General features: G+C 41.0%; 1 protein-coding gene across 1 annotated transcript in view; it reads left to right on the top strand.

The window, feature by feature from the left end:
- Positions 1 to 25,618, top strand: part of TAFA3 (TAFA chemokine like family member 3) — a 436,707-nt gene that overhangs the window by 160,595 nt on the left and 250,494 nt on the right. Inside the window, exon 2 of the mRNA XM_088454427.1 lies at positions 8,165 to 8,280. Within this exon, the coding sequence (XP_088310553.1) occupies positions 8,166 to 8,280 (115 nt within the window). The 5' untranslated portion in view covers position 8,165. The remainder of the gene's footprint in view (positions 1 to 8,164; positions 8,281 to 25,618) is intronic.

The raw sequence follows: 25,618 nt of genomic DNA, 5'->3' as shown, positions 1-25,618 counted from the left end.
ATTCCAGAGACCAATAGCTTTTGGATTTCCAATGATAAGGCACAATATACACAGCTCCACTTGCAATATATGCCAAGTATTTTCAGCACTGTACAGTAACAATCCCAAAATGCTCTTAAACTCAACTCAGTATTCACGCAAAATGGCTGCTACTTTTTACACTGACAAAATCTCTAGTAGCTCAGGCAAAAAGAATATCACACTGTTTACTCAAAATGAGTGTCCTGCACATATTAGTATTTACATAGCACTTGGAATAAAGCATTTCTTAGTAATTTTCTGTATCTGTAGATATTTCTCAGTATCTCTCATACACTATCACATTAGCTCTGCAACAGTTCTCAGTAGCTCACAAAACAGTTCTCAATAGCTCCTAAACAATTCTCAGTAGTGCTGCAGCTCAATAGGGAGTGGGACACATCTCTTTTACAGCTCCTTAACCTTCATTGATCTCAGCTGTGTCTCCCAGTGTTTACACATTGTCTCCAGCTCTCAGTCTCAGCTGAAACTTCTGCAGCGGTCACTAAGCACACCATTAGCAACTATTCAGTGGTTTCTCTCACCTCACAACTTCAGTATCTTGTCTCTCAAGGAAAACTTGCAGCAGTTCACTCTGCTCTTTGGCATCTCTCGGTCTCAACGTTGCATGTGCAACCAACACAAACTGTCCTGTTCCTGGCTTGTCTCAGTTTTGACACATAATGGCTCCACCTGGTGGCAGCCTCCTATATTGCAACATCCATTGGCTCCTGTCAGGGGTATCACATCAACAGGTCGGTTCACTTTTTCTAACCTATTGCATTACATTTATGGAATTAGGCAGGGTTTTCCATCTTCAACTTCCTGTGCAGAAATAATGTTTGGTAGCTATGTAGTTTGATAGTTAAATAAACAATGGTTGAACACTTTCAACCATGTTGGCATTTTGTGGGCAGCAACATGATTTCACATTTACTGTTGTAACTCCTAGTCACTGTATCATGTAGCTAGTAAGGCATAAGTAGCTAGTAAGAGCATAAGTAGACAGCTCACCTCCTTGCTGATCATTCCTTTACCCCAACTAGATTATGGGTGTGGAGAAGTAGTGACTAAGAAGTCACGGCTCTGCATCTCTTTATTTATCACAGCCCTATCTCAGCCTTCTCACCACTGCAGCACTTATATTCATACTTTGGGGCTCTTCTGTTGCCTCAACCCTCCCTCATTTAGAGCCACATCCCTTTTTCTTCTATTATGAGGCTTCCAATACCTATTCAGTTTAGCCATGCTGCCTATTACTGTCTGAGCTTTTGTATGTGGGGACTCTACAACTTTTTAATGATAATATGGGGCTCCTATTCCTTCTCTCTATTACTGGGCTCATGACCCCTTTTTATGGTCAATTCACCTCTCTTCATATGTGGAATATTTGGCCATGTTTTTTTGTGATAATTCCCCATCGCAATATAATTTGGGGTGACTCCCCCTTTCTTCAAAAAATTAACGCACCAAGGGAGCCCATTAACTCATCTCACCCTTTTTGTGATAAAATAACTGTCCTGTTAGTCCATAGCTACAAACTCATGCTGTTGGACCCCCCCACTGTGATAAAGATGCTACTAGGTTTGTAAGTGTTACTGCAGCTGCACTGTACCTCTAAGCTACCACAAGTGGCACTGCTGCACTCAGACATATGCACTGTGTGGAGCTGATTGAACCATATTGTTCTCCATTCTCCTAGCTGCATAATAGTTCACTAGCTCATTTAGTTCAATTTGTTCCACTCATTGACTAACTGACTCCACAGGACACATGCTATACTTTATACTGTAAGTTCTGTTTATTCCACCAGATCTCTTATGCTTGTTCTGATATAAATCTTTTGCAGTGGCAATCTATATGTTTGTCACTAGTATTTCAATTAGTGTATATTTTAAAAGTAAAAAATTGACATTTTCAAAATACTCTGAATTAGTCTTTCGCATTTCCATATTATGGAAGTAAAAATGAATAAATAAATTTGAATGAACTTTGCAGAGCTCAACGTCCCTTTAATAGTTTGTTGCATAAGTGATTGCCCTTTTAAAATATAAAAAATGCTCATACATATTAAGAAACCTATCTAACAGGACTATAACTCACCCAGTGAGCTAATAGTAGTAGTAATTATTGTTTTTGTAATAGACTAGATCTATGTTTCCAATTGCTTCTCAGAGCAGGGATCCAAAGCCAATCAAATGAACTCATATTTTTAACAAATTTTTTTAGTGAACTAGATCTAAACTAATAGTTTACTATGACTAATGTCCAAAACAAACTAGATTTCTCATCACCACAGCTCTGTGTCTCACAAATTACAGAGAGCTGTATCACTCTGCCTCTCTCTTCACTAACAGATCACACACAGAGCACTATATCACTCTGTCTGCTGTCACAGAGGGGTGCTATATAATCAAATAGTTTCTCAATCTCAGGTTGATGCAATGGCGAGATGCAACTTTCTGTAGTGTAGATAACTGCAAACTTGTGACTGGTTTACCAGTAATTCCTGATGGTTGTTGCTGGCCTACATCTATTTATGACAACAGGTCCCTGTGCCTCTAATTTCATTTCTCCGTGAATCAACAATAAATCTTGTTATCCTCTTGTGATCCTCTAAAAGAGAGAAATACATTAATACACAACAATGGCCTGAAACATACTTTTTATTTGTGGCAAGCATTGATAATTTCAACTGCAACTACATGAAGGCAAAATATAGGTGGGACCAGTGCTTCAGTTGGTCCTAGAGAGGTGGTCGACCCCCCCCCAACATCTCGCAGAGCTACTGCGAGATGGTGCCTTGCCATGGTCAGTGGTGCACATAGGGCTGATGATGCCAAGAGCAAATAAAAAAAGTTGCACCCTTGAAAACTGTTCTTTAAAATTATGGCTGCATACATACTGTATATTATTAGTACTGAAGCACAAATTGGAAACACAATAAGGGACACGCAAGTGCAAGCTAAGACCTCAATATTACTGGGATGAATACCATATGCACACAATGCACACACTGTTGTGCATAAGACAATTTAAAGTGACTGGCCAAGGGAATGGTGGCCACTCAGGCCCCCAGAAGCTTTAGGTACTATGATAGAATGCTTTTTTAAACACTCCTACCAACAGCTACAACTACAATGTTAGGTCACATAAAAAGATGGATCATAAGAATTAAAGGACAGCCTGGCTTTCACTCACCACTGGCTTTAAAAAAGATAATTGATTTTGAGAAACATATTATTGGGGGTGAGCAGTATGCCTGAAGGACCTACCGGACTGACATGGAAGAGGCACATCATAGTCGGCATTTGGATATTGGGACTATAGGTGCAGAACTCTGATGAGACTTTTTTTATTTGTATCTGTTACGACCTGGAAGGTTATTTTAGTGTTCTATGATATGCTGTCATCATTTTATTGTTAGTAAGTGCATTTATTAATTTTTAACTTTCCATTGTTACTATTATTGATACTTATGGAATCTATAAGGTGTTCCACTTGACAATCATACGAGAGGAGGAAAAGACCTTGAGATTAGCCTAATTAATGCATGGAGCTAGTAAGAGTAACTGATCACAATAATTGAAAGATTGGTGACGAATATACAAAATAATACAATTTGTTTATTTTGTGGACACTGAGGTGTTTTAATTGTGTCAATGTAATACCATTGTGTTTTTCTATTTTGTTACATATGAACATGGAATATCAATTGATACACTGAAGAAGGAAGATGAAAGCACAGATCCTATCAAAAAGTCATTCATCTTTATATATCATTGTGCAAGTGTCACTGTTATATTATTTTTTGGGGCAGTCAGTGCAGAGTAGGACTGATAGTGATTTTACTTATTTCATTTTAGTTTCAGTGCCATCAATGTCACTCTTAATTATTTTTCTGCCACCCCTCTGGGTATTTTGTTATGGGGTCCCCTCAAACAAGTTTTTGGGCTCTATTTACTACAATCCGCATATTGAATGCGGATTGTAGTGTGATATTACCGAGTGAATTCGCATTGCGAATTCAGGTAATATCACAGGGATTTACTATAAATCCCTTGCAGGGACAGAGCTTGCGATAAACCTCTGTCCCTGCGGATCCCATCCGCACTCTAGTCGCGGTATTTTCGGAAAAAATACCGCGACTAAGAGCCCGCGCATGCACCGACCGACCACCGCTACTACCTCCCCACCGACGCTAAGCCCCGCCCCCGGTGCTAAGCCCCGCCCCGGCGCTAAGCCCCGCCCCCCGCGATCGCGGACCCCCGCGACCTCCCCTCCCTTCATTACACTTACCTGCATCCTCCTGGCCTCCGGTGGTCTTCTCCGGGCTTCCCGATCAGGTGATCTCCCATACTGCACTGGGGCCCGATCACCTGATGACCGGGCCCCAGTGCACTGTGGGAGACCAGCTGACTGGAGAGGAGCCATCACCGGAGCCCCGATCACCGGTCCCTGGATTCAGGTAAGTGAAAAAAAAAATGTTTAATTTTTTTTTTCTTTTTTTAACAGTAATCAGCTTGCGGTCTCTTTAGACCACATAGCTGATTACTGGTACCGGCTCCCGCCTCTGCTCTCCCCGTTAGAGCAGAGTGGGAGCCCGGTTACCGTGGGAGACCCTGGATAACGCCACCTCCAGGTGGCGTTATTATCACAGGGCTTCCCCCGGTATTTTTTTTACAATTTATTTTTAGTAACTTGCACACAGATCACATTTCCCATTACAATTATGGGAAATGCGATCTGCTTTACTAAAAATAAGTGATACTGGGGGTTGGAGTAGAATTTTACTAATTCTACTCCAATTGCCCTGTAATAAATACAGGTGAAACTAAAATAATGTGAAAAGGGTGTGAAAACACCCTTTTTCACTTTATTTTAGTAAAAATAATGTTAATAAATAGAGCCCTTTGTCACTTGAGTGGCCCATTTTTTTTATATATATTACCTATATGGTGGTTTATCTGCAATTGTGCCTTCCCGGGCAGTCAGTGTCTTGAGTTTGTATTCAGTATACATCTATTAATGCGGGTAGCGGGCTTTCATGTGGTACAGAAACCACCTGTTTGATATGACTAATATGTCAGCTTCTTAAAACAGAGCTTCAACCAGATAATAGTATATACATATGAATAGAAGTTGTATCTTTCATACAACAGAGGTCCAACCAGATAATACATAACAATGGTTGTTTTGGGTCAGGGAAAAATGTGAACTCTCCTTATCAAAAATTCTGGAAAGATGTCATCCTCCTAAATCTCTTCAGTCCCATCCCTCTGTATCTCTACAGCACCGTCCCATATCTGTATTTACAGCACCATCCACAGTGTCTCTACATCACCATCCACAGTGTCTCTAATGCACCACCCCACCTGCATTTCTACAGAGGTATCCCTCCTGCATTTTTCCAGCACAATCTTCTGGCAGGTCTGTAGCACCATCCTCCTGTGTCATTACAGCACCATCCTTCTGCATCTCTGCAGCACCATCCTCCTGTATCTCTTGTGGACCATCTGCAGCACCATCCTCCTGCATCTCTCTAGCTCACCCCCTGTGTCTCTCCAGTTCGCCCCTCTGTGTCTCTCCAGTTCAGCCCCCTGTGTCACCTTTGTCCACCTCCCTAGGTCTGTCAAGCTCATGACTCTTGTTTCTGCACAGTGCACTCACAGATGTCTCTCCAGTACCTGATGGCTGCTGTTCATTTTTGTGGTGCTCTGTCATGATGTCATATATTCTGTGCCACCAAAACAAAATCCAAAGACCCACTGGCACCTGAGGAGAGGGATGTGGTCATGGCCCTTGATACCACTGCCACCCACATCATCTATTGATATGGGTGGTGGGGCAAGCTCTCTGTGGGACTCCTGAGAAGAGAAGTTTTTTCCGAGCCCATGGACTCACTGTGCGGAGCATTGGCAGATATGGAACTAGTTCCATCTACCATTACAGGTGATGGAATGCAGTTCCTCCCTGATCCAGCTCACTTTAACCCCTGGGTGGGACATACAAGATTTCTATAAATATTGATGATGCCATCCTTATTGGCTTAGGCATAGTTTTATGAGGGATGATTCCATTGATTTGTTTACAGATTGCTATAGTCTGTGGTATATTTTGAGAATCATGCGTTAGTGGGCAGACTTGACAGAATTGAGAATGGAGTACACATTGAAGCTATATAAAAGTGGCTTGAGACAATAATCCAAAAATTCTATATTCCTCTTTGAAGAACATTTCTACTTCTTCCAACTAACATTAATGATTTCTTCAAATTGATAGTGTTTTGTGATAGTTACCTGTAACAAACTCCTGTGGGAGGCTAAAGGATCACTGGACCTCATTCAGAGGTGGTCGAAAGAAGCGATCGCTCTCTCTGAATGAGGGTGGGCGCTTCTTTTTTTTTGGTGTGGCCTCCTGGTCGCAAGCTAAGCTGTGGGTTACCACCCACAGCTTAGCTAGCGACAAGGGTAATGGTCGCGATGGTGATCACCATCGCGACCATCGGAGCTTGCTACCAGACCCTAAGGTCGGGTCTGGGCACTCGCAAGCCCCAGGGAGCTTTCTGCTCTGATGGAGCAGGAAGCTCCCCACTGACATCACTGATGATATCATTGCGGCCGCCCACAAAATGGTAGGCGCCTCCATTTTGGAAACCACTCCCCCGGCCCGCCTACAAAAAGGGACGAGCTGTCGATCAACATCCACAGACGCCCCTTTTGTAGCAAGCGCCGGAGTGAGAGAGTTTCTCTCTCGCTCTGGGGCTTGCGCACGTGCAGTGTAGCCGCTGCGCATGCGCAGGGCTACCCATCGACCCGGTTGCGAGCACATCGGTGCTTGCGACCGGGTCTGAAAGACCCCTTCTGTCTTTTTTCCTGCTGCCATGGACTGTAAGTCATAAATCCTGCATTCTTCACTTCAGGTAAACTCAACCTACTGGAGGACCACCAAAAAGTTGCTGAACAAAGACAGCGATATTTTGTAGTCACTGTGACTGCTGTCATTGCTTAGGAGCCTCTGCTGTCCTTGCTCAAATATCCCTTGGTGGTGCCCCAGCAGGATGATCACAGTGTGCTCTTATCTCTGTGTGAATGTTGCTGTGAGTTATAGTCTCTGCTGCTCTTGCTAGTGTGAGCTGTGACTGAGTGTAACATTTTTTATCAGTAATCTTTAAATTACAGTGGGAGATATTACTGAAAATATTAATTTTCAGTTTTGTAAACAACTGTTTATAGATAACATGTATGCAGTGCTCGAAGTGTGCTATATACAACAATATGGTATACCGGCACTTCAAGCACTGAGCCCTGCTGTGCCACATGCCGGAAGATTTGGTGCCGGGCTGCCAGTTGATCACAGCTGGTGCACCAGCAAACAGAACAGGGGCTCGGAGGCCTTGGATGTTTGTGTGATCAGGAAGGCCGAGCTGGTGGAGGACAGAAATGATGACCAAAGGTGGGAGCAGGAGATAGGGAAGTGTGTATTGAGGAGTGTCTGGTAGTGAGCATCCCAGGATGCTCCAGCTGCTGGGTGACTATAAATCCAAACATGTTGGCTGTCCTGTATAGGAGACACATGCAACCACCCAATATACTGATCACACTCTGAGCCACCTAACACTGTACTTATGTCCAGAGCAATTCTTATTTTCTCAGGATAGCGCATGTACTGTTCAGGTGTTGTCTCTCTATTATATTACCCATACACAAGTGTGTAAGTTATGTGTTCACTCCATATGATAGCACTTTTCAGTCCTTCCAGGCTGCTTTAGTTATACAAGGGTGCTATATAGGGAGCACTTATTACTCAGCTATGTTATATGAGGGTGCTATATAGGTAGTACTTAATACTCATCTATGTTGTATGAGGGTTCTGCCTGTATAGGGATCACTTATTACCCTGTATCAGTTACACGATGTTTGGCATTACGGTGATTGACATAATGTGTATAAGGGGCACTATTATATGAAAAGGGGGCATGTCTTAAGGACACACACCATTTTGAGTGGCCATGTCCCCTTTTCTGGTGCGCTCATAAGTACAACCCCAGATTTTCCAGACCCTCACTTCGAAATTCCCATTTCGACCAATGCATGTATGTGGAATATAACTTTATACTAACCTAAATAATTTGTTTGTTTTTCAGAATGGGTAAAAGAGAGATACAAAGCTTCATCAGATGGGTATTGGTTCTCATTCTCTGCCTTTTAACCCTATGGGGACGTATCGCTGTAGCATCAACACATCACAGAATCCATTCAGGTAGGCATAAAGTTTTACTGAGCAGTATAGTTACGAAGGAATTAAACAGTCTAAGATTTACAATGTTTATGTTCACTTACTGTATTTGGTGAGTAGTTGGGAAATAAAAATTTATGTAAAACTCCATTTACCCTTGCCATTCTGCTGTCTGTAGTACCATGTGAAATGCCTGCCTTCTCATTACTTATACTGTACATACTTTCATAAACATTTAAATAAGTATACACTGTAACGTAAATGAATATACCAACAAGTATAAATTAGTTATAGTGGATGGGATGTACTAAGCATTGCATCCACGATGCGGTACACCCCGCCTGTCATCGGGAACATACCGCGGTTGATTAACACGGTAAGTAGCTAGAATATTGCAAGGGACAGTCCTTTGCGATGACCTAGGAAAGAGGGACTTCTGGGTATAACACCCAGAAGTCCCTCTGGCATCCTTCTGCACATGGGCATAAGGCCGCGGACCGCGGGGGTGATGGGAGGGATCCGATTGGCTCCCTCTCAGGTGGAGCATGCCCATAGGCTTATATTGGGTAATGCCACCTGAAGATGTCGCTACCCATTGGGACAAAGCACCGCAATGCACCACATTCCGGTGCTTAGTACATATGGGGTATGCGGTAAAACCCCGAAAAAGGCATTTTCAGGGGTTTTACCGCATTTTTGTGTTTAGTACTTCCCACCCTCAGACTTTATCACTAACGTTTTAATACACCCCCAAATTCACTTTTTGAGAGAGGTATCAGTTTGCCACACTAGAAGCAGACTGTTTTAAGCATTTTCATGTACCTGTGAGGCAGGGATAATCTGGTACACATAAGCAAATTTGGTAAATGTGGCATAAACTTTTGTGTTGCCATGTCATTGAATTTTGAGGAACATTTAGAGATGTTCGTGGACACCCGTGTTTTTGTTTTGGCAAAACCACCCTCAAGTGTTTTGGTTCGGTTTTGGTTTTGGAAACTATGTAATGTGGCCTATTTACATGCAATCCAAAACCAGCATTCGTTTTTTAAATCTGAGTTCCGAATTTACGGCTGACCTAAGGTGGGACACAGTTCTACTCAGAATGCCAAAAGTCATTTGAGCTGGGACTCGATTCGACTTGAAACCACAGAGTTCGGGTGTGTCGGGTTTCATGAGAATTGAACCGCACATATCTAATTTAAAGGAAAAGCTCTATTATATATTTTGCAAGCATTCAGATGAAACAATAATATGCAAGAAAAAGTACACAGTAAAAAAATATAAACCTACTAAGTGTTATGCTTGTTATGTAGAACTTTCAGCATGGCACAGTTATCCACTGAATGACTATTTAATTTGTATAGTGAATTGTGCCTTAATGTATACCTCTATGAGAAGCAAATCAGTCCTCCAGTGTATAGAATACCAACCTCATAACATAACCAATATTATGTTGTGCATATATAGTAATATAATATTTGGCTTTAAATATTGAATTATGACATTACAAAAAACAACATGGTTTAAAAATAGTCCTGGATGCAGTTTATATTGGACAGTATCAAAAAGATTCTAATCATGTCCAGGGATCTTTAGAACAGGTAAATTAATTGTATTTACTGTTGTCTAGTAGCATGATGTGGAATTTAAACTTTTTTTATTCTATTTCAACTTATCTTTTTGTATTGTATAATAATAAGGCAATGTATATAACTTGCTGTATATTGTTGTACTGGACACCTTATTGCAATCTTATAGAAGAGGGAAGCCAATCACTCAATATTACAATTTAATAAATCTACATATTTTGATAATGATAATAAAATGATAATATGTTTCTTCCTTGACTGTAATCATATTACAAGGAGCAGCTGTTGCTCAGCCTACACCTGTTAGGTTAATAATTGTGGGTTGGAATGACCACACAGTTCTGTACACTTTAATTTCATATAACTACCGTCAGCAAGTGTTTGACAATCTCTAGCAGAGCCTTGCAATCTAGTGTTTAATGCCCCAAATATACACTTTTCCTGCAAATCCTCACAGAATCAGAAGTGGTTCTGTCATGAGCAGAGAAGGACCTGTCTATTTAACTCATATTTTCTTGTCAATTTCAGCAAAATAATCTCTAACTGTAAATATGGTGTATATATATATATATATATATATATATATGTTTTTCTTTGAAATAAATAAGTCTTATTTCTTTCTGTGGAATTGTTAAACATGTACCGTCTGACCTGAATGACCTAAAATGTTTGAATATGGTGTAAATTACAATATACATTTATGCAGTGTTCTGTAAAAGTGATAATTCTTTAAAAAATATCTTCAATTTATTGTGGTGACAAAAATAAAACATGTTGAATGCTGGAGGCACATAATAAAACAAATGGGCTATCAAGGTTGCTCATTTTTCTTATTGCTGATTTATTGTAAGGATTGACCCTCTGTTTATTGGAATCATGATAAATTTCGTAAGGGCTTATTCAGATGGCTGGTTTTAGTACAGCCTTACAACACCGACTGCAGTGCTTCAATGGCAATTTATGTGCATTTATACTTTATTATTTCGATTCTACAGTAAATGTATAAAATGCCAACACATTATGCAGTGGTGTACAATAAGGGAACCATGACACAAACATATAATGACATGAAACAAAAGATAAAGATGCTCCTGTCCAAATGAATTTACAATCCAAAATGTGTTGTTAGAACAGTACAGTTGTAGCTGCTATAGATAGAAGTTCTCATTTGGGAAGCACATTGGAAACGCACTGCTAAACACATTGGTTTTGCACCAGCATAACATGATTGCCCACCAAGCAATAATAGTTCCAGTATACTGTAGCCCATAGATGCCGACATTCTGGCTGCCCCTTCCGGGAGGGGGCAGCCAGATCGGCAAAATCGGGGGCGTGGCTGGCGTTTGTGGGTGGAGTGGGGGGCGTGACCACGTGATCACGTAATTTTGTCCCCGTCCCCGCTACACAATGGTTAGATTTCCGGCATTGTGCAGCAGGGGTCGGGCCAAAATGACTCGATTTGGCGTGAATCGCATCACCGCTCCCCCTGCTGTGGGGGATTCTCATACACTTGTGGGGGGGGTGGCAGGAGGGGTTGGCAGCTGCTGGTAGGCTTACCTGCCTTTACCTGCGGGGGGGGGGCGGGAGCGGCACCCAATTTTCGGGATGCTCCCAGCCATATCGGGAGGGTAGGCAAATATGCTGTAGTCTCTGTTTTCAGGAACCATCTCTGCAAACTAGAGCACATATGTGTGAGGAGAGGCTAGTGCTTTTTAACCACATCTCATCAAAAAAATGGACTCTCTACAATTCTTTCTCTCATTTCAATGGTATCACCTTAGAAACTGAAATCTCATTTGTTGCACTACTTTGCAAAACCAGAAACAGGGGCTTATCTATAATAGGTGCAGAGTGTAGGGTGCACATGGGTCCCTGAGTCCAAGGGGGCCCACACCGCACACTGTGCAGCCATTTATTAAATACTAATTTCTCCTGAGTACCACGTTGGCTGTAGCAGTGCTGTAGAAATCACCAGCAAAATGGCGTGGTGGCCATTTGCCTGATGTCTTACGCATGCACAGAAGGGAAATCATTGGGAAAATGTCTACTTTTGCCCAGGGTCAACTGCTGTCCATTGTGATGGGTGGCCACCATGTAGATAGGAGAGGGCCCCGGCGGAGACTGCAAACAATCCCTCTCCTCTCTTAATACACCCCTGACCAGAAACACTGGTGCTCCTACATCATATATTGAACTCATGTACTCCGCCCAACACCTCCTATTGTCTGGTGGAAACATTGCCTCCTCCACAAATGCTGCCATCTTTTTGCACAAACACTTCAACAGACATGTAGATGCACTAGTACAGATTAATTCACATAGCACAAGCAAAGAACAGTAGACCCATAGCTTTACATGATTTATCATCAGTTCTTGGAAAATGCATAAGATTCAGAATTCTATAGAAGATTTAGGGATCTGAATATAAACTTGTCAGTAGAGCATGTTAGCTTGGTCCAGAGGGAACAGGATAGTTGGAAGCTAGATTTGTGAATAAGGGGGTGGAAATGAACTTTGAAGTTTTATGATTATTTTGATTAAAGAGGTGAATGTGAGTGTGAGAATGGAGGAGATAGAGACAAAGAAGCTGAACAAAAGATTTGTTTTATTTATATTTGTGGCAGTGGCTTAGCTATAATGGGTACAGGGTGTTCATGCCCCCCTGGGACTCAGGGACCCATATGCACTGAGCAGACTGCACCTAAAACTGACCCCACTGTGTGCTGTGTAGTGGGTACCATCCATACAATCTGCAGGCAGCACAATTTTTTGAGGTGATGTCTTCAAAAACATGGTCCCGGGACATCTGTTAGCAAAAGACTCTGTGCAGAGTCTTAGCGATGTATATGTGCATATGCCTCTGCTTTGTATTGTCAGATGGAAAGGTTTACATCAGGGTTGAGTGGTATGCCAAGTGTGAATTATTGCCTTGAGGTTCACATATAAGTCCTCATTGTTTTCCTGTACTGTTTCCATATTTATTTTCCTCAAATAACTTTGTCACATTGAAACAAGGACCAATCAGATTGTCCTTCCATGCTCAGCTATGCATAATGCACACTCATTTGTGGAGGTAACTTTATTATGTTTCCATGTTGCATAGACTGCTTTCCGCCAAGCTGCGCCTCACCTGTTGGAAGAAAACACAAAAATACATTCCAACAAAAAGATATCGGTACAAACCAATTGACATATAAATCGGGTGGGATCACAAACTCCAAAGAGGAAGTTAACCCCTTCTCCTGCCTTATATAACACTGCTAAAACCTGCCTAAATGGAGCAGCTAATAGACTAGTTATCTTGATTGACACCTTGCAACAACCAATTATAAATTATCAACACCAAACCAGCTCTAACTAGTATTGTTCCAATAAAAAAACAGTGTGCTTATATCCTCTTTAGCTTATGCAAGCATTCAAGTATTTTAAGTCATCCATAGTCTTATTATTTTCACACCACTCTTAAGCTTAATCTAAATAATAAATAATGACATGACAACTGTATAAATTGGAAGAAAGAGGTCACAGACACATTTATTAATATCAAATTAGAATGAGAATTAAGCCTGGTGGCAAAAATGCATTTCCTCCTTGGTCCATAGTCCATATAAGGATTTATTTACCAAAATGGGTTGGTTTCCACCCCTTGCGCAAACCATTCTGGGTATTACCACTTCCCCTTAAATAACCCAGTGCTGGTCCCTCCCTATTATGGAGACCTGGTCCTCCCGTAAAGTAGTGACCAACTCACCTCTCTCAAAGGGGAAATGCTAGCCAAGCTCTGCTGCGCTAAACTGAGCCGCCGAGGAGCACTGCTTTCCAACAAACATGGACAGATGACCATGTAATGCCACCAAGACCCTAACCTCTAGATCTACTCCAGACCAAACAAAATGGCTGTGACAAATATCTCCAAACCTTCTCCATTAAGGTGAACCCCATATGGCTTATATAAATGTTCCTCCTCATAACAAAGATGAGGGTGCCTTATAACACATCCATTTAAACCAACTATGAACCTGGACACTGCATCATTCAACTTTCTCCTAACCCTATTCAAGTACCATGCCAAAACCTCAATGGGATGACCTCTGACCAATATAGTTTAACCTGCGGCCAATGGTCAGCAGTTATGTTCAAATCCCACTTAATGGCAATAAAATCAACTCCACTCCTTTACAAGTACCCACATTAGTACCACCTAAATGGACCACTAAACTGTTTGGGGCCCCCCACTTGCTCTCTGAATGCCAAAGGAGGTCCAAAAGACCACTCCACCTAAACCCTCTTAAGCCAATCCAGCGAATTCCACAATGGGCTGACCTAGCACAAGGATGTCTGCTAGCTCAGTAAAAAAAAGAATGTCCTACAATCCACACCTGATAAGCTTTCCCCACAAAACCGAAATGTGAAAGATTTATAAAAGGCATTAGTATTGTATAATCATTAAACTTTTAACCAAGGAATGGGAATACTGAGTTGGTTGGGTGACCCAGATGGAGGTGAACAACACAAAACCTCATGTCTTTTTGAGGGCAAAGTGAAAAGATCTCCAATCTCCCCAGGGACGGGTAGCATAAGGCCCTGGGTTTCCCAAAGAACAAACTCGAAGGGAGCATCGCTACTTCTGCAATTTATCACCTCTTATATAACCTTTGTAAGCAGAAGACTTCCACCTACATAATTGCTTAATTGTCTCAGTGGAATAACCTGACTCAGCCACACATGTTGCCGCACCTATCCTGAACAAGTGAGTGCCGTAAGGTTCCAATGGCAAGCCCAGAGCTATCAGACAACTATTGAAAATGTTTGTGAACTGGAACTTAGAGAGAGGAGAAAGATCTGCATGTGCTAACCATTGTACCCCCCTTTAGTTCTCTGCTGGTTGTAATGGCTAGCTAAAGCTACTGGGCATATGCTCTGCTCCGGATGTGAAGGAACAGAGGGCCTGATTCAGAGCCGGACGCTCTGACCAGAGCGCTCGCTCTGAATCAGGGCCCTCCTACCTAAAAATGGAGTGGCCTCCTGGCCACTCGCATAGCTGTGGGTGACCACCCACAGCTTATGCGAGTGGCCAAAAAGATGGTCGCGATGGTCAAGACCATCACGACCATCGGGCTTGCAACGAGACCCTTGTGGTAGGGTCTCGCTGCCGCAAGCCCTGGAGTGCTTTTGGCTCTATCAGAGCCAAGAGCACTCCCACTGACATCACTAGTGATGTCAGTGGGGCCGGCCCCAGACGGTAGGTGTTCCCATGGGAATGCCTCCGTCTGGGCAGCCACGCCCCCGACACACCCACTAAAGGGGGCGTGCTGTCACTCACCATCGACAGCACGCCCCCTTTGGTGCGAGACCCATAGTGACAGCTTGGCTGTCGCTATGCGGGTCTCGAGCATGCGCATGATAGAGCTCCCTCCATCGTGCGCATGCACACTAGGGCACCATCGACCCACTTGTGAGCGCTCAGAGCTCGCAAACGGGTCTGAATTAGGCCCAGAGATCCAATGCCCCCTACCCATCTGATCTGTCTTTGATCTATTTATTTTTAAAAGAATCAAATTGGAGAGATTGCTTTATAGATAGATATTATCCTAAACAGTCTTCTACCTATTAAGACATCTATATATGATTATAAGCCATTTATGACTGGGCACTATTGTGTATTTTAATCACCTTTCATACTTTAAGTCTCACACTTTAATATTTTTGTATTTTATTTTGCTTTGTTTCAATACCACTTGAGTGGATATTATTAGATTAAGAAAAGTTAAGTTTTAACTACAAATTATTGCGAGACTGCTCTGCACTCGTTTGGGACAACCTTTTCTCTTTCTGTATTGTTGATTATCTAAAAGTACCCCCATGTTAATGGACCGCTGTTAACTCTCCCAGCTTTAAAACCCCAAAAGCCAAACTGAACAAAATGGACTCAAAATCATCCTTAGCTACGCCTGATTCTGCTACTACCAAACTTTAACATCCCTGTATCAATAGGCCTATGAGAATCCCCCAACCTCACTTGCTCCTTCCCCCAAACTTTCAGCGCTCTAGAAATAATAAATGACTTGGTAGGATCTACCAAACCGTTTAAACGAGAAAATTAAGAAATGCCTGCTAAAGCATCTGATATAGATGCTGTTGAATGACCGCACTCATGCCAACATAACATCCTGTAGGCTCTTACCCTCTTCCTTTTCTGCAATAAAGGTGTGCCATTCGCTCCAAGCCACTGAATAGGTTCTCAATGTACTTGGAGCAAGTGCCTTCGATATGAGTCCCTCAATGTTGGCCTTATGATCTGCCAAACATAATCAGGACAAGATAAACTGTGAGCCACCACCACAGGCACGAGCATTCTAAACCTTTCCCGCTGAAAACAGGATAAAGCATCCAAAATCTCGTTCTCAACCCCCAGGACATGTTTAGCCGTGAGATCAATATTCCTGGTCAGATAGACAAAAACCAAATGCCTAACAGCCTTAGCACCTGGTGACAAACCAACTTTTGACTATTGATAGCCTGCACAACCCCCAGGTCATCGCACCAAAATAGATTCTATGATTGCTAAGCTTTATAGCCCAAATCTCGACCGCTACCACAATTGGAAACAGTTCCAAAAGAAGTAAGTTGCTCATGAAACCCTCAGATTGCCACGACTCAGGCCAAGCCTCCGCGCACCACTCTCCTTCAAAGAAAGCACTGAAACCCAATGCCCCTACTGCGTCATTATACAACTGAAGTTGGCCACTGGCATGGAAGCCAAATGCAAACCCTGTTAAATTCCCATAGAGATCTCAAATCAGACCCTAAAATCATCTTTCATTTCAACAGAAAGGCGAATCATATAATGGGGTTTTTTCACACCTGCGAAGGCTCGCTCTAACCTACGACAAAAAACTTTGCCCAATGGAATAACATGACAAGTGAAATTGAGCTAGCCTAGCAAGGGCTGCAGCTGCTTCAAAGAGACCTTTTTAGTTGAAACAAAACTTAACAATAACTCACTAAGCTTCTGCACCTTATCACAGGGTAATCTGCACCCCATCATTTTGTTCTGAGCAAGAGGAACTCCCATTTCTAAGAAAAATGCCTGAACTGAAAAAAGCATTACACTACAAATGTCACTATTACATGGCCCCATTAGTAAAAAGTAATCTAAGTAATGGGCAACACCTGATTGTTTGGTACCCGCCTGAACACACCACTGCAAAAAGGAGTTAAATGGTCAAAAAAGGAGAAAGAAATAGAACAGCCCATAGCTAGACATTTATCTACGTAGTATGAACTGCCTACCTTAAAACCCATATATCTAAATGAACAGGGATGTAAGGGAAGCAACCTGAAAGTGGACTCAATATCTATCTTTGCTAACAAAGCACCTTTCCCAAAACCCTGCACTATACTAAGGGCATCCTTGAATGATTGGTAAGTGACGCTGCAATCCTCCAGATCTAAAGTGTCATTGACCGGACCACCCTCCGGGTAAGTCAGGTGTTGTATTAACCTGAATTTCCCTGGCACCTTCTTTGGCACCACACCTGGAGGTGAAATACAAAGATCAGTCAATTGAGGTGAGGTAAAAGGGCCATTCTACCCAATCTGACCTCTGAATCTATTTTCTCTGCAACCACCTCTGGTAAGTCCCTAGCTGAATTTAAATTCCTTTTGGCCAGAACTAAAACTGGACAAACTAACGGCAATCTAAAACCCTTATTGTAATAAAAATTCTGCCTTCTACCTAAGAGGATAATGGCTTAACCAATGTTCTAAAACATCAACATTAATTGGAGACATAGCTTTACTTAGCACCAGGATGCTGGTCTCCCTTTCACACTGCGTGACCACCAGGACGACTGCAGTCCTTCCCCCGCAAAGCATATAGATGTGTCAATAGTGGCAGCCTATCCATCTGCTGCACTGTGCGTTGTTAAATGCATAGCACTTTACTCTTCCCACTGTGTTAAATCCTGGTCGGGCCACAAAGGGTTGCTTATGCCCCACATCTGCTTTGACAGTGGGTCGAGCATGCTGAGTGACCTCCAACCACACCTCTATGTATTTGAACCCAAAATTAAAAACTTTTTGTCCATCCTGCTTTTTCCTAAAAAGCTCATTATATTGCCTCAAGACATTAAATCTGGCAGAAACGTACGTGCCTTGCACCAAATGCAAATATTTGAATACATTCAAAATCTCAGTTGGCCGTGTTTCAATGTAACAAGCTGCAAATACGTACATCCCAGAAAGCCAATTCTGGTAACTCCCCCTAGTCTCTTCCACTACCGGACCCCAGATTTTGCTAAATCCAATGCCTTCTTAGCATCATGTGAGATTGTGAACATGTCGACATATCGACCTTTTCTTATTTGCTCTCTAACCTTGGACCTAACCCCCTCAAAATTGCGGTGTTGGAGCAGTGAACCGCGTCCCCTGACACATCCGGAGCCAAACTGGCTGCTACACTACCAGCTCTTATAGGACTTTTGCCCTTGCCCTTTAATTTTGCACAAAGTACTTCATTAGCTTACACGGATTTTCCGCGGAGCTAGAAGAACCAGAAGATTCTTCAAAATGCGATGTCGGAGCGCTACCATTAGCTAAAATGTTCTTCTCACCTGATCCAGATGCCGAAGGGACCACTGACCCGATAGCAGATATAGAAACCTGTCCCTAATTGCACGGTGTGCCCAATGCACTTTGACATGTCGACAACTGATCCTCTGTGACTATGGATGTGGATGTTGAAGCAACCGCTACCGTATGAACCATAGGAACCTGCAAACTTAAAACATCCACATTAGAGACAGAAATTCCAAGTATAGTGGCAGCAACTTGCGGCGCCAGCAGAATCAGTGTCAATGGGGTTGCAGGGGGCTGAGGTGGTAATGCCTGCATTGAAACAGGGGGCAATGCTGATGGAGGAGCCTGTGGAAGGGGTTGCACCACTTGATGTGGGCTTGCATGCTGGCCAGGCTCATATTGTACCTGCTGAGCATAATGGTTAAGAAGTGCAGGGGCAGCAACATAATGCTGCATTTATTGTCCCACTGCATGTGCAAAGGGTAGGGCACAAAACTGCTGACTAATGCCCGTGAATTGAGTTTGCAATGGCTGTTGACCCAACCCTTAGCTAAAGTAAGGGGACCAATAGAAGGTGGACGCAGTCACATTGCCCGGTACAAAATTTAAAGCCTGCATCCCTCCCTGTGCACCCACTGCAGCTGATGGAAAGGGAATAATGGGAGCAACAAAGTTGTGAAAAGAGCCCCCACCAGGTGAAGACTGACAGCTGCCCAACTGCCTACCAAAATGGCCCCTGGGAGAGTACTGCATTCTATTTGCTGGTGATATGCTTAACTCACCAGCTCCTGGAACAAAGAGGGGTGATTCTGAGGAGGTTAGAACCTCCTCAGTCTCCAAAATGGTGCCAGCGGCGTGGTGGGTGGGGCTTGCGGCCAGGGCTGCTAGGCTGACCGGAGAAGCCAGCAGGCAAGGGATGCCTGAACCGCCCGCTGAGCTCCTTGCCAGCCAGGCTTGCAAGCTGGAGGGAGAAGGGGTAGGGAGGGGTTGCGTGGGACTAGCAACAGCCGCCACCACGGCTGACAAGGGGTTACAGAGGAAGCAATGGTGACCATTAGAGGTCTCGCTGCTTCTACCAAGTGGCGAGGAAGGGGAGCATTGTGTCGGGGATGAGGCATAGAAAGGCAATAGGTTTAAGTGGGACAACAAAAGTGTGCTGACAGCAGAAAACGGGAGGAGGGGTAGGGGGGAGAAAGGAATGAAACTAAAGAACGAAAGGAAAAGAGGGGAAAATATGAAGTAAATAAAGGAAGGTCAAGGAAAAAACAACTTGTAAAAGAAATTAGAAGAATATATAGGGACAGAAAGCAAAACCACAAGATATATATAGTGATACAGTTTACTTAACAGTCCGGATCACAAACTGGAAAGTGGAAGTTAACCCCTCCTCCAGCCTTACTATAACACTGCTAAACACCGCCTAAACAGAGCAGCTAATAGGCTAGTTATCTTGATTGATACCTTGCAACAACCAATTATAAATTATCAACACCAAACCAGCTCTGTTTTGAACTGTTTTGTTAAAAATCATTGGAGGGCTGCAGGCACTCTCTTTATATGATCAGTCTGCCCTTAGTTGTGACTTTACAGTGAAGTCATAAACTCTGAATGTGATCATTGTAACTTAACACCGCTTAAATTTAACACCATTGTATTTCCTCAGTCCACTAAAACACATATGAAAAATCTGATTAGCTTTTGTGCAATTAGAGCACGTTTATAGAACTAAAACTGCACAGCTCAACAGAATTAAGCTACCTAATATGCCACTGCTGAAAATGAAAAGCATGAGGCATACTTTATACATTATCTCCTGTTCAACATACTGCTGCAATGTATTAGGAAGAACAACTCACACTGCCAGAAAACTGAGCTTAATATCAATAAAAGCATCATACATTTTCTAGTATATTGGTTCCAATATTGTCTGCAGTGCTTTGCTGAATCACTGCAGACTTATTTGTCTTTCGAGTTGTACATACAAAAGTCAATGAAAATGTGATTTGCAAACGCCCTTCTGGTTTTTAGAACATTTCATTTCCAACTCCAGAGAGGAATTGAAAAGCAGACTTAGCATAATGTTGATATTCTGTGGAGCACAGCAGCGGCTGTAGGTTGACTTAACAAGTAGGGAAAGCAGACTGTGTCTTAAGATTTCTTAACAGAAGGGTGTAAAACTTATTAGTATTCTCCTATCATTTCAAAAGCAATTGAAAACTTTTAGAACACGTTACTGTTTATTACTAATCAAATTAACTTAAAAAGGCATAATAAGGAAAATAATGTATTCGAAATTTGCAGGTAAAGTGCAGAACCAGCTGGCATGAGTTAATAGTAGCAGTGGGAGGGAGGGACAGATTATTTTGAAATGTACATCATATATAGCACTTGCCTTAACACTTGTGAAAATAGTTTCCTGCTGTGTTTTCACATTACCTGCCATTTAAAACTAGTGACATTTCACAACCTTTGATAATGAAAATATTTCATAGATAATTATATATGGGATTTCTTGTTAATGATATAAAACACATTCAAAACAAGTGTTATCACACATGATTGCTGTGGAAATGCAGCAGTATCATTTAGAATAAAATAAAATTTCTAGTCCTCAATTTAAGTTTAACTTACTAGGGGCTGCTGTCTGTCAGTGGCATATTAATTGAGAAATTGGTCTGCTATTTTAAAGATTAAGGTGCTGTTCATGGGCTCCAGTGGTGTAGGGATCCACTCGGATCCCTCTTCATAACCACAGACCTCCTTCTATAAGAAGAAGAAGGGTCATGAGTAAGCACCATCGGAAGATGGAATTGGTACTCGCAAACAAACTTTTTTAGGTGGCCCTATCTAATAATGAATGGGCCTATTACAAAAAAACATGCAGAAACAAGAGTTTCCGCATGTGTAAGTAGCTCATTAGTGATGATGAATAGACCCCTAAGCAATAGTTATGTTTATATTATAATATATACTAAATAAATAAATAATAATAAGCACTAAATAACAATAATAATAATAATAATAATAATAATAATAATAAATACATTAACCTGTACAGTATAGAAATGTACACAGTCAACAGTACTCACACGGCCAGCACATTTAACCTAGAGATGTGCGCAGACCCTAGCGTTTTGTTTTTGGATCATATTCATCAATTTGTTGGCAAAACCACCCTCAAGTGTTTTGGTTCAGATTTGGTTTTGGTTCAATTTTGGATTCCTCAAAAATCAATGAAAATTGATAAATAAAATTCAACAAAAATCAATAAAAAATTGATAAATCATGTAATTTGGACCAGTTTACATGTAATCCAAAACCTGAGTTTGGTTTTTAAATCTGAGTTCATGTGACAGACCCCACTCTGTCTCATTGGGGCTCATACAGGTTTACAGTCCCTCATGATGGCCCAGCAGCATACTGATGGTTACATGTCTGTGTGTCCAAAGATGAATTACAGGTGATTTGTGTCTGAGAAAGTGTACCGACTTTCTGGAAATAATGGGTTCATATGAGAGAATAAGAGAAGAGTTACATCTGTGCAGACTCTTTTTGTTACCAATCTCAATATCAACTGTGTATAGCTTGCAAAGCTTAAATACTTTTTTTAACTATCACATTTTATTAATTTATTAAGTTATTAATTTATTAATTATGGCACGCAAACATTAAATAGGGTTTTCCATTCTATATTCCGTATCACATGGCCACACCTACACACTACAGTAGGTTTATTTTTTTGTCAGAAGAAAATTAACTTATAACATGTGCACCATAAACTAATTTACAAGCAAAAATGAAATAAATACTTTTTTAAAATTATAAAAAATATTTATACATTTATAAAATCTTTGCTGAAAATAAAAAAAAATAATTCAGTCTGAAACCCAAATATGCTTAAATATCTTTTATTTATTTATTATTACCAGTTATTTATATAGTGCACACATATTCTGCAGCGCTTTACAGAAAATACTTTACTATTCACATCTGTCCCTGCCCCAGTGGAGCTTACAATCTATATTCCCTACCACATGCTCACACACATACACACTAGGGTCAATTTTGTGGGGAGCCAATTAACCTATCAGTATATTTTTGGAGTGTGGGAGATAACCGGAGCACCCGGAGGAAACCCACGCAAGCACAGGGAGAATATACAAACTCCACACAGTTAGGGCCGTAATGGGAGTCAAAACCATGACCTCAGTGCGGTGAGGCAGTAATGCTAACCATTACACCATCTGTGCTGTCCAATCTTTTCTATGCAGAATAAACTATTTGCCCAATGTGACGTAGTATGTAAGTGGACTACACTGAAAATGATGCGTGTTCTATAATAAATATTTTCTCAGGTGAAAAAGAGGATTTTTTTTTCATTTCTACTTGTTTTGGGCAAGGTCTGCAATTTTTTCTATAAGACTGCAACAAATATTTCCTGGAATGTCCATATATTGTGAGAAAAAAAGAGAACTAATTTAAATTCTGAAACAAAATGAGTTCTATCACTATGTTTCAGCTCAATTTATGCCTGAATTATTAATTTTGGTACAGTGGCAAAAGCTTGCCCAAATTATTTGATGGATCTGAATTCTCACATTTTGCTGGAAGCACTGTATATCCAGAGGTGCCCTTTGCTGGTACGCTCTGTCCCCAAGGTATGTGACATCATAATGTCACACAACAAGCACTGGTAAAGAAGAGTGTCACATGTGTCCTAAGCATACGCCCGGCACCTTTCAATGTAGATGGGTGCCGTTGGGGGAAACAACTGTGTCTTGAGCCCTGGGCAGCATCACCAGTTGAATACAAATCTTTTCAACCCTGCTGTTATTCTTCCTTAGTATTTTATTTATTTTTTTGATTATTTAATCGTTTAGCTTTTTGAAAAAAAATATATTGTTGTTTACGTTTTATGTTCCTATATGCCACCCTAACTGCGGCACACTTTAAAATAGCTAGTGTAAGTTGGTGCTGTTTGTTTTGGACATGCTCTCCGAATTCTTCCTATATGCACCCAGTCTTAAACTGATGATCTGGTGAGATAATTAATGAGCTAATTTAATTGCCATTTTTTTTGTTTATGATGCTTGTAATATTGAGTACTGCTGGGTGTATTACATTAACTATTTCTGCAGAGATAGTTGTCTTGCAAAACAGTGCTGTGGTATTATATAGAGCCAAACATTTTTGATTGGAAGGCTGCCTTTACAATTCCTTGCATCAATAACCCTTTTAGACATTAATGGAGTGCCACTCATTGAACTTAGAACCAGTCCATTAAAATGTCATTTCTTGGTCCAAAACTCTGAAATCTCCCTCATTTGTGACTTTAGACCATGACAGTATTATATTACCCAAGAAAATGCTAGAATTGGATTATTAAAATGTAATTGAATCTTTATGTTCTGATAAGAAGTCCATCTATATTTTAATTAGTTTACATGTTGCTGAGCAAACCATCATATTGGACATATTTAAAATTAGCATAAAGACAAGATATTGCAAATCAGCAGAATTACTGGCAATTAAGCTTTAATAACAACTTAGTTGTTAGCAGTCTAACAACGTTTGTAAATTGTGACTTTGTGTCATCACTGCAAAAACAGTTTATGGATTCCACCGATCCAATGTCCTTGGCTGAAATAAATAAAAATAATATTACTTACTAATCAATTCTTTCACATGTAAGCTGTGAACTAATCCATCTTTCAAATACAGCTCTCCTCCTTTATGTCCCAGTAAATTAAATCTCACAGTCAAGGACTTTAAATTCAGGTCTTTCTGTTTTTCATTTAGAGGCACCATTTTGAGTTAGGTGGAAGACATTTTGTTATGAATTATACAACCTGTGTCATTAAATAGTATTGTTACTAGATATACAGTGCAAAAAACAGCACATACATAAAAAGCATGGGTCTCTGACATTTATTGTATTAATTTTAAGTAATCACCTAGGGATATATTTATCATTGTACAATAATAGTGTAGATTTTCTTTTGATGCTTAGTGCAACTATCAAAAATTTCTGTTTCTTCAATTTAACAAAACAAAAACTTTGCTGGGGCAGATGAGCAATGCACAACTCTCCAGTCTGTGTCCTTCTGCATATGCTTGTCCCAACATCACCAAGTCACACATGTAAACTGCCCTCAGAGACCGGTATTGGCTTGGGCTTCCGGTATATACTGTATTGTGTGTACATATATATATATATATATATATATATATATTAAAGCAAATAATTGTTATATATTTTTAAAAGGAAAATATTTTTTCCCAAGTATCACTTCTATCACTATCCTTAGGTGGCTATAGCATAGGAGGACAGCCAGATGCACATATGTTGCTACTTTCCTTGTTTTTTTTTAATTCTCTTTAATGCACAAACATTAAATAAGTGAGTAATTACAATTAAATACAAATTGTCATACTTTATACATAAACCAGTCATTAAAACTTACAAGTACCAGACAATTACTACATGTACTACATTAATAAGAGGTACTATTTTCAAACTCTTACCTTACTCTGTGATACAATATATTATAACATTACTTAATAATGTAAAATGCCCCTTTAAATCAAACACACCTATAAATAGGTACAGAAGATATAGTAGAACTGTGGTGCCGTCTCTTGGTTGAGTATAAATCTCCTTAATCACATGCGAAAATGTCAACATCAGAAAATATGCTTTGTCCTTGAATATTAAATCACACTATACTCCTTTTCTAGACAGGTGGCTGCTTGATCCTTAAAGAATACCGATTGGTAGGTCGGACTGTGTCTAAGGATGAGAAGAGAGGGACAAGGACCAGTGCCTGATAGTGTAGTAGTTTCTTAAACAGCAAGACCTCATATGGTGTACTATATATGCGTACCGTATATATACTTGTATGTTAAACATATCACAACAATCTTTAGATCGCAGAAATAGGGTTCCACATGGGAGATAGCCTTCAGCTTTTATCCTTCTTCCCCAACACAACCAGGATACCACCGAACGGACTATTGCAACCTTCCCATTCCTCACTAGGAGAATCATGATTACAAATACTTGGAAGACATATGAAGCCTGGGGAATGATGGAACCAATCCCCTTACTATAACCAATCCCCCCAAAAAATATGTATATATACGAACCCCCTAACCCCATATATCAATTCTTCACCCACAACTCCCCTCCCAAA

Source organism: Taudactylus pleione, unplaced genomic scaffold, assembly GCF_031769625.1.
Source record: "Taudactylus pleione unplaced genomic scaffold, aTauple2 ptg000615l, whole genome shotgun sequence".
NCBI lineage: Eukaryota > Metazoa > Chordata > Amphibia > Anura > Myobatrachidae > Taudactylus > Taudactylus pleione.
The sequence above is the reverse complement of the archived record's forward strand: the minus strand, read 5'-3'. Positions and strand labels throughout refer to the sequence as shown.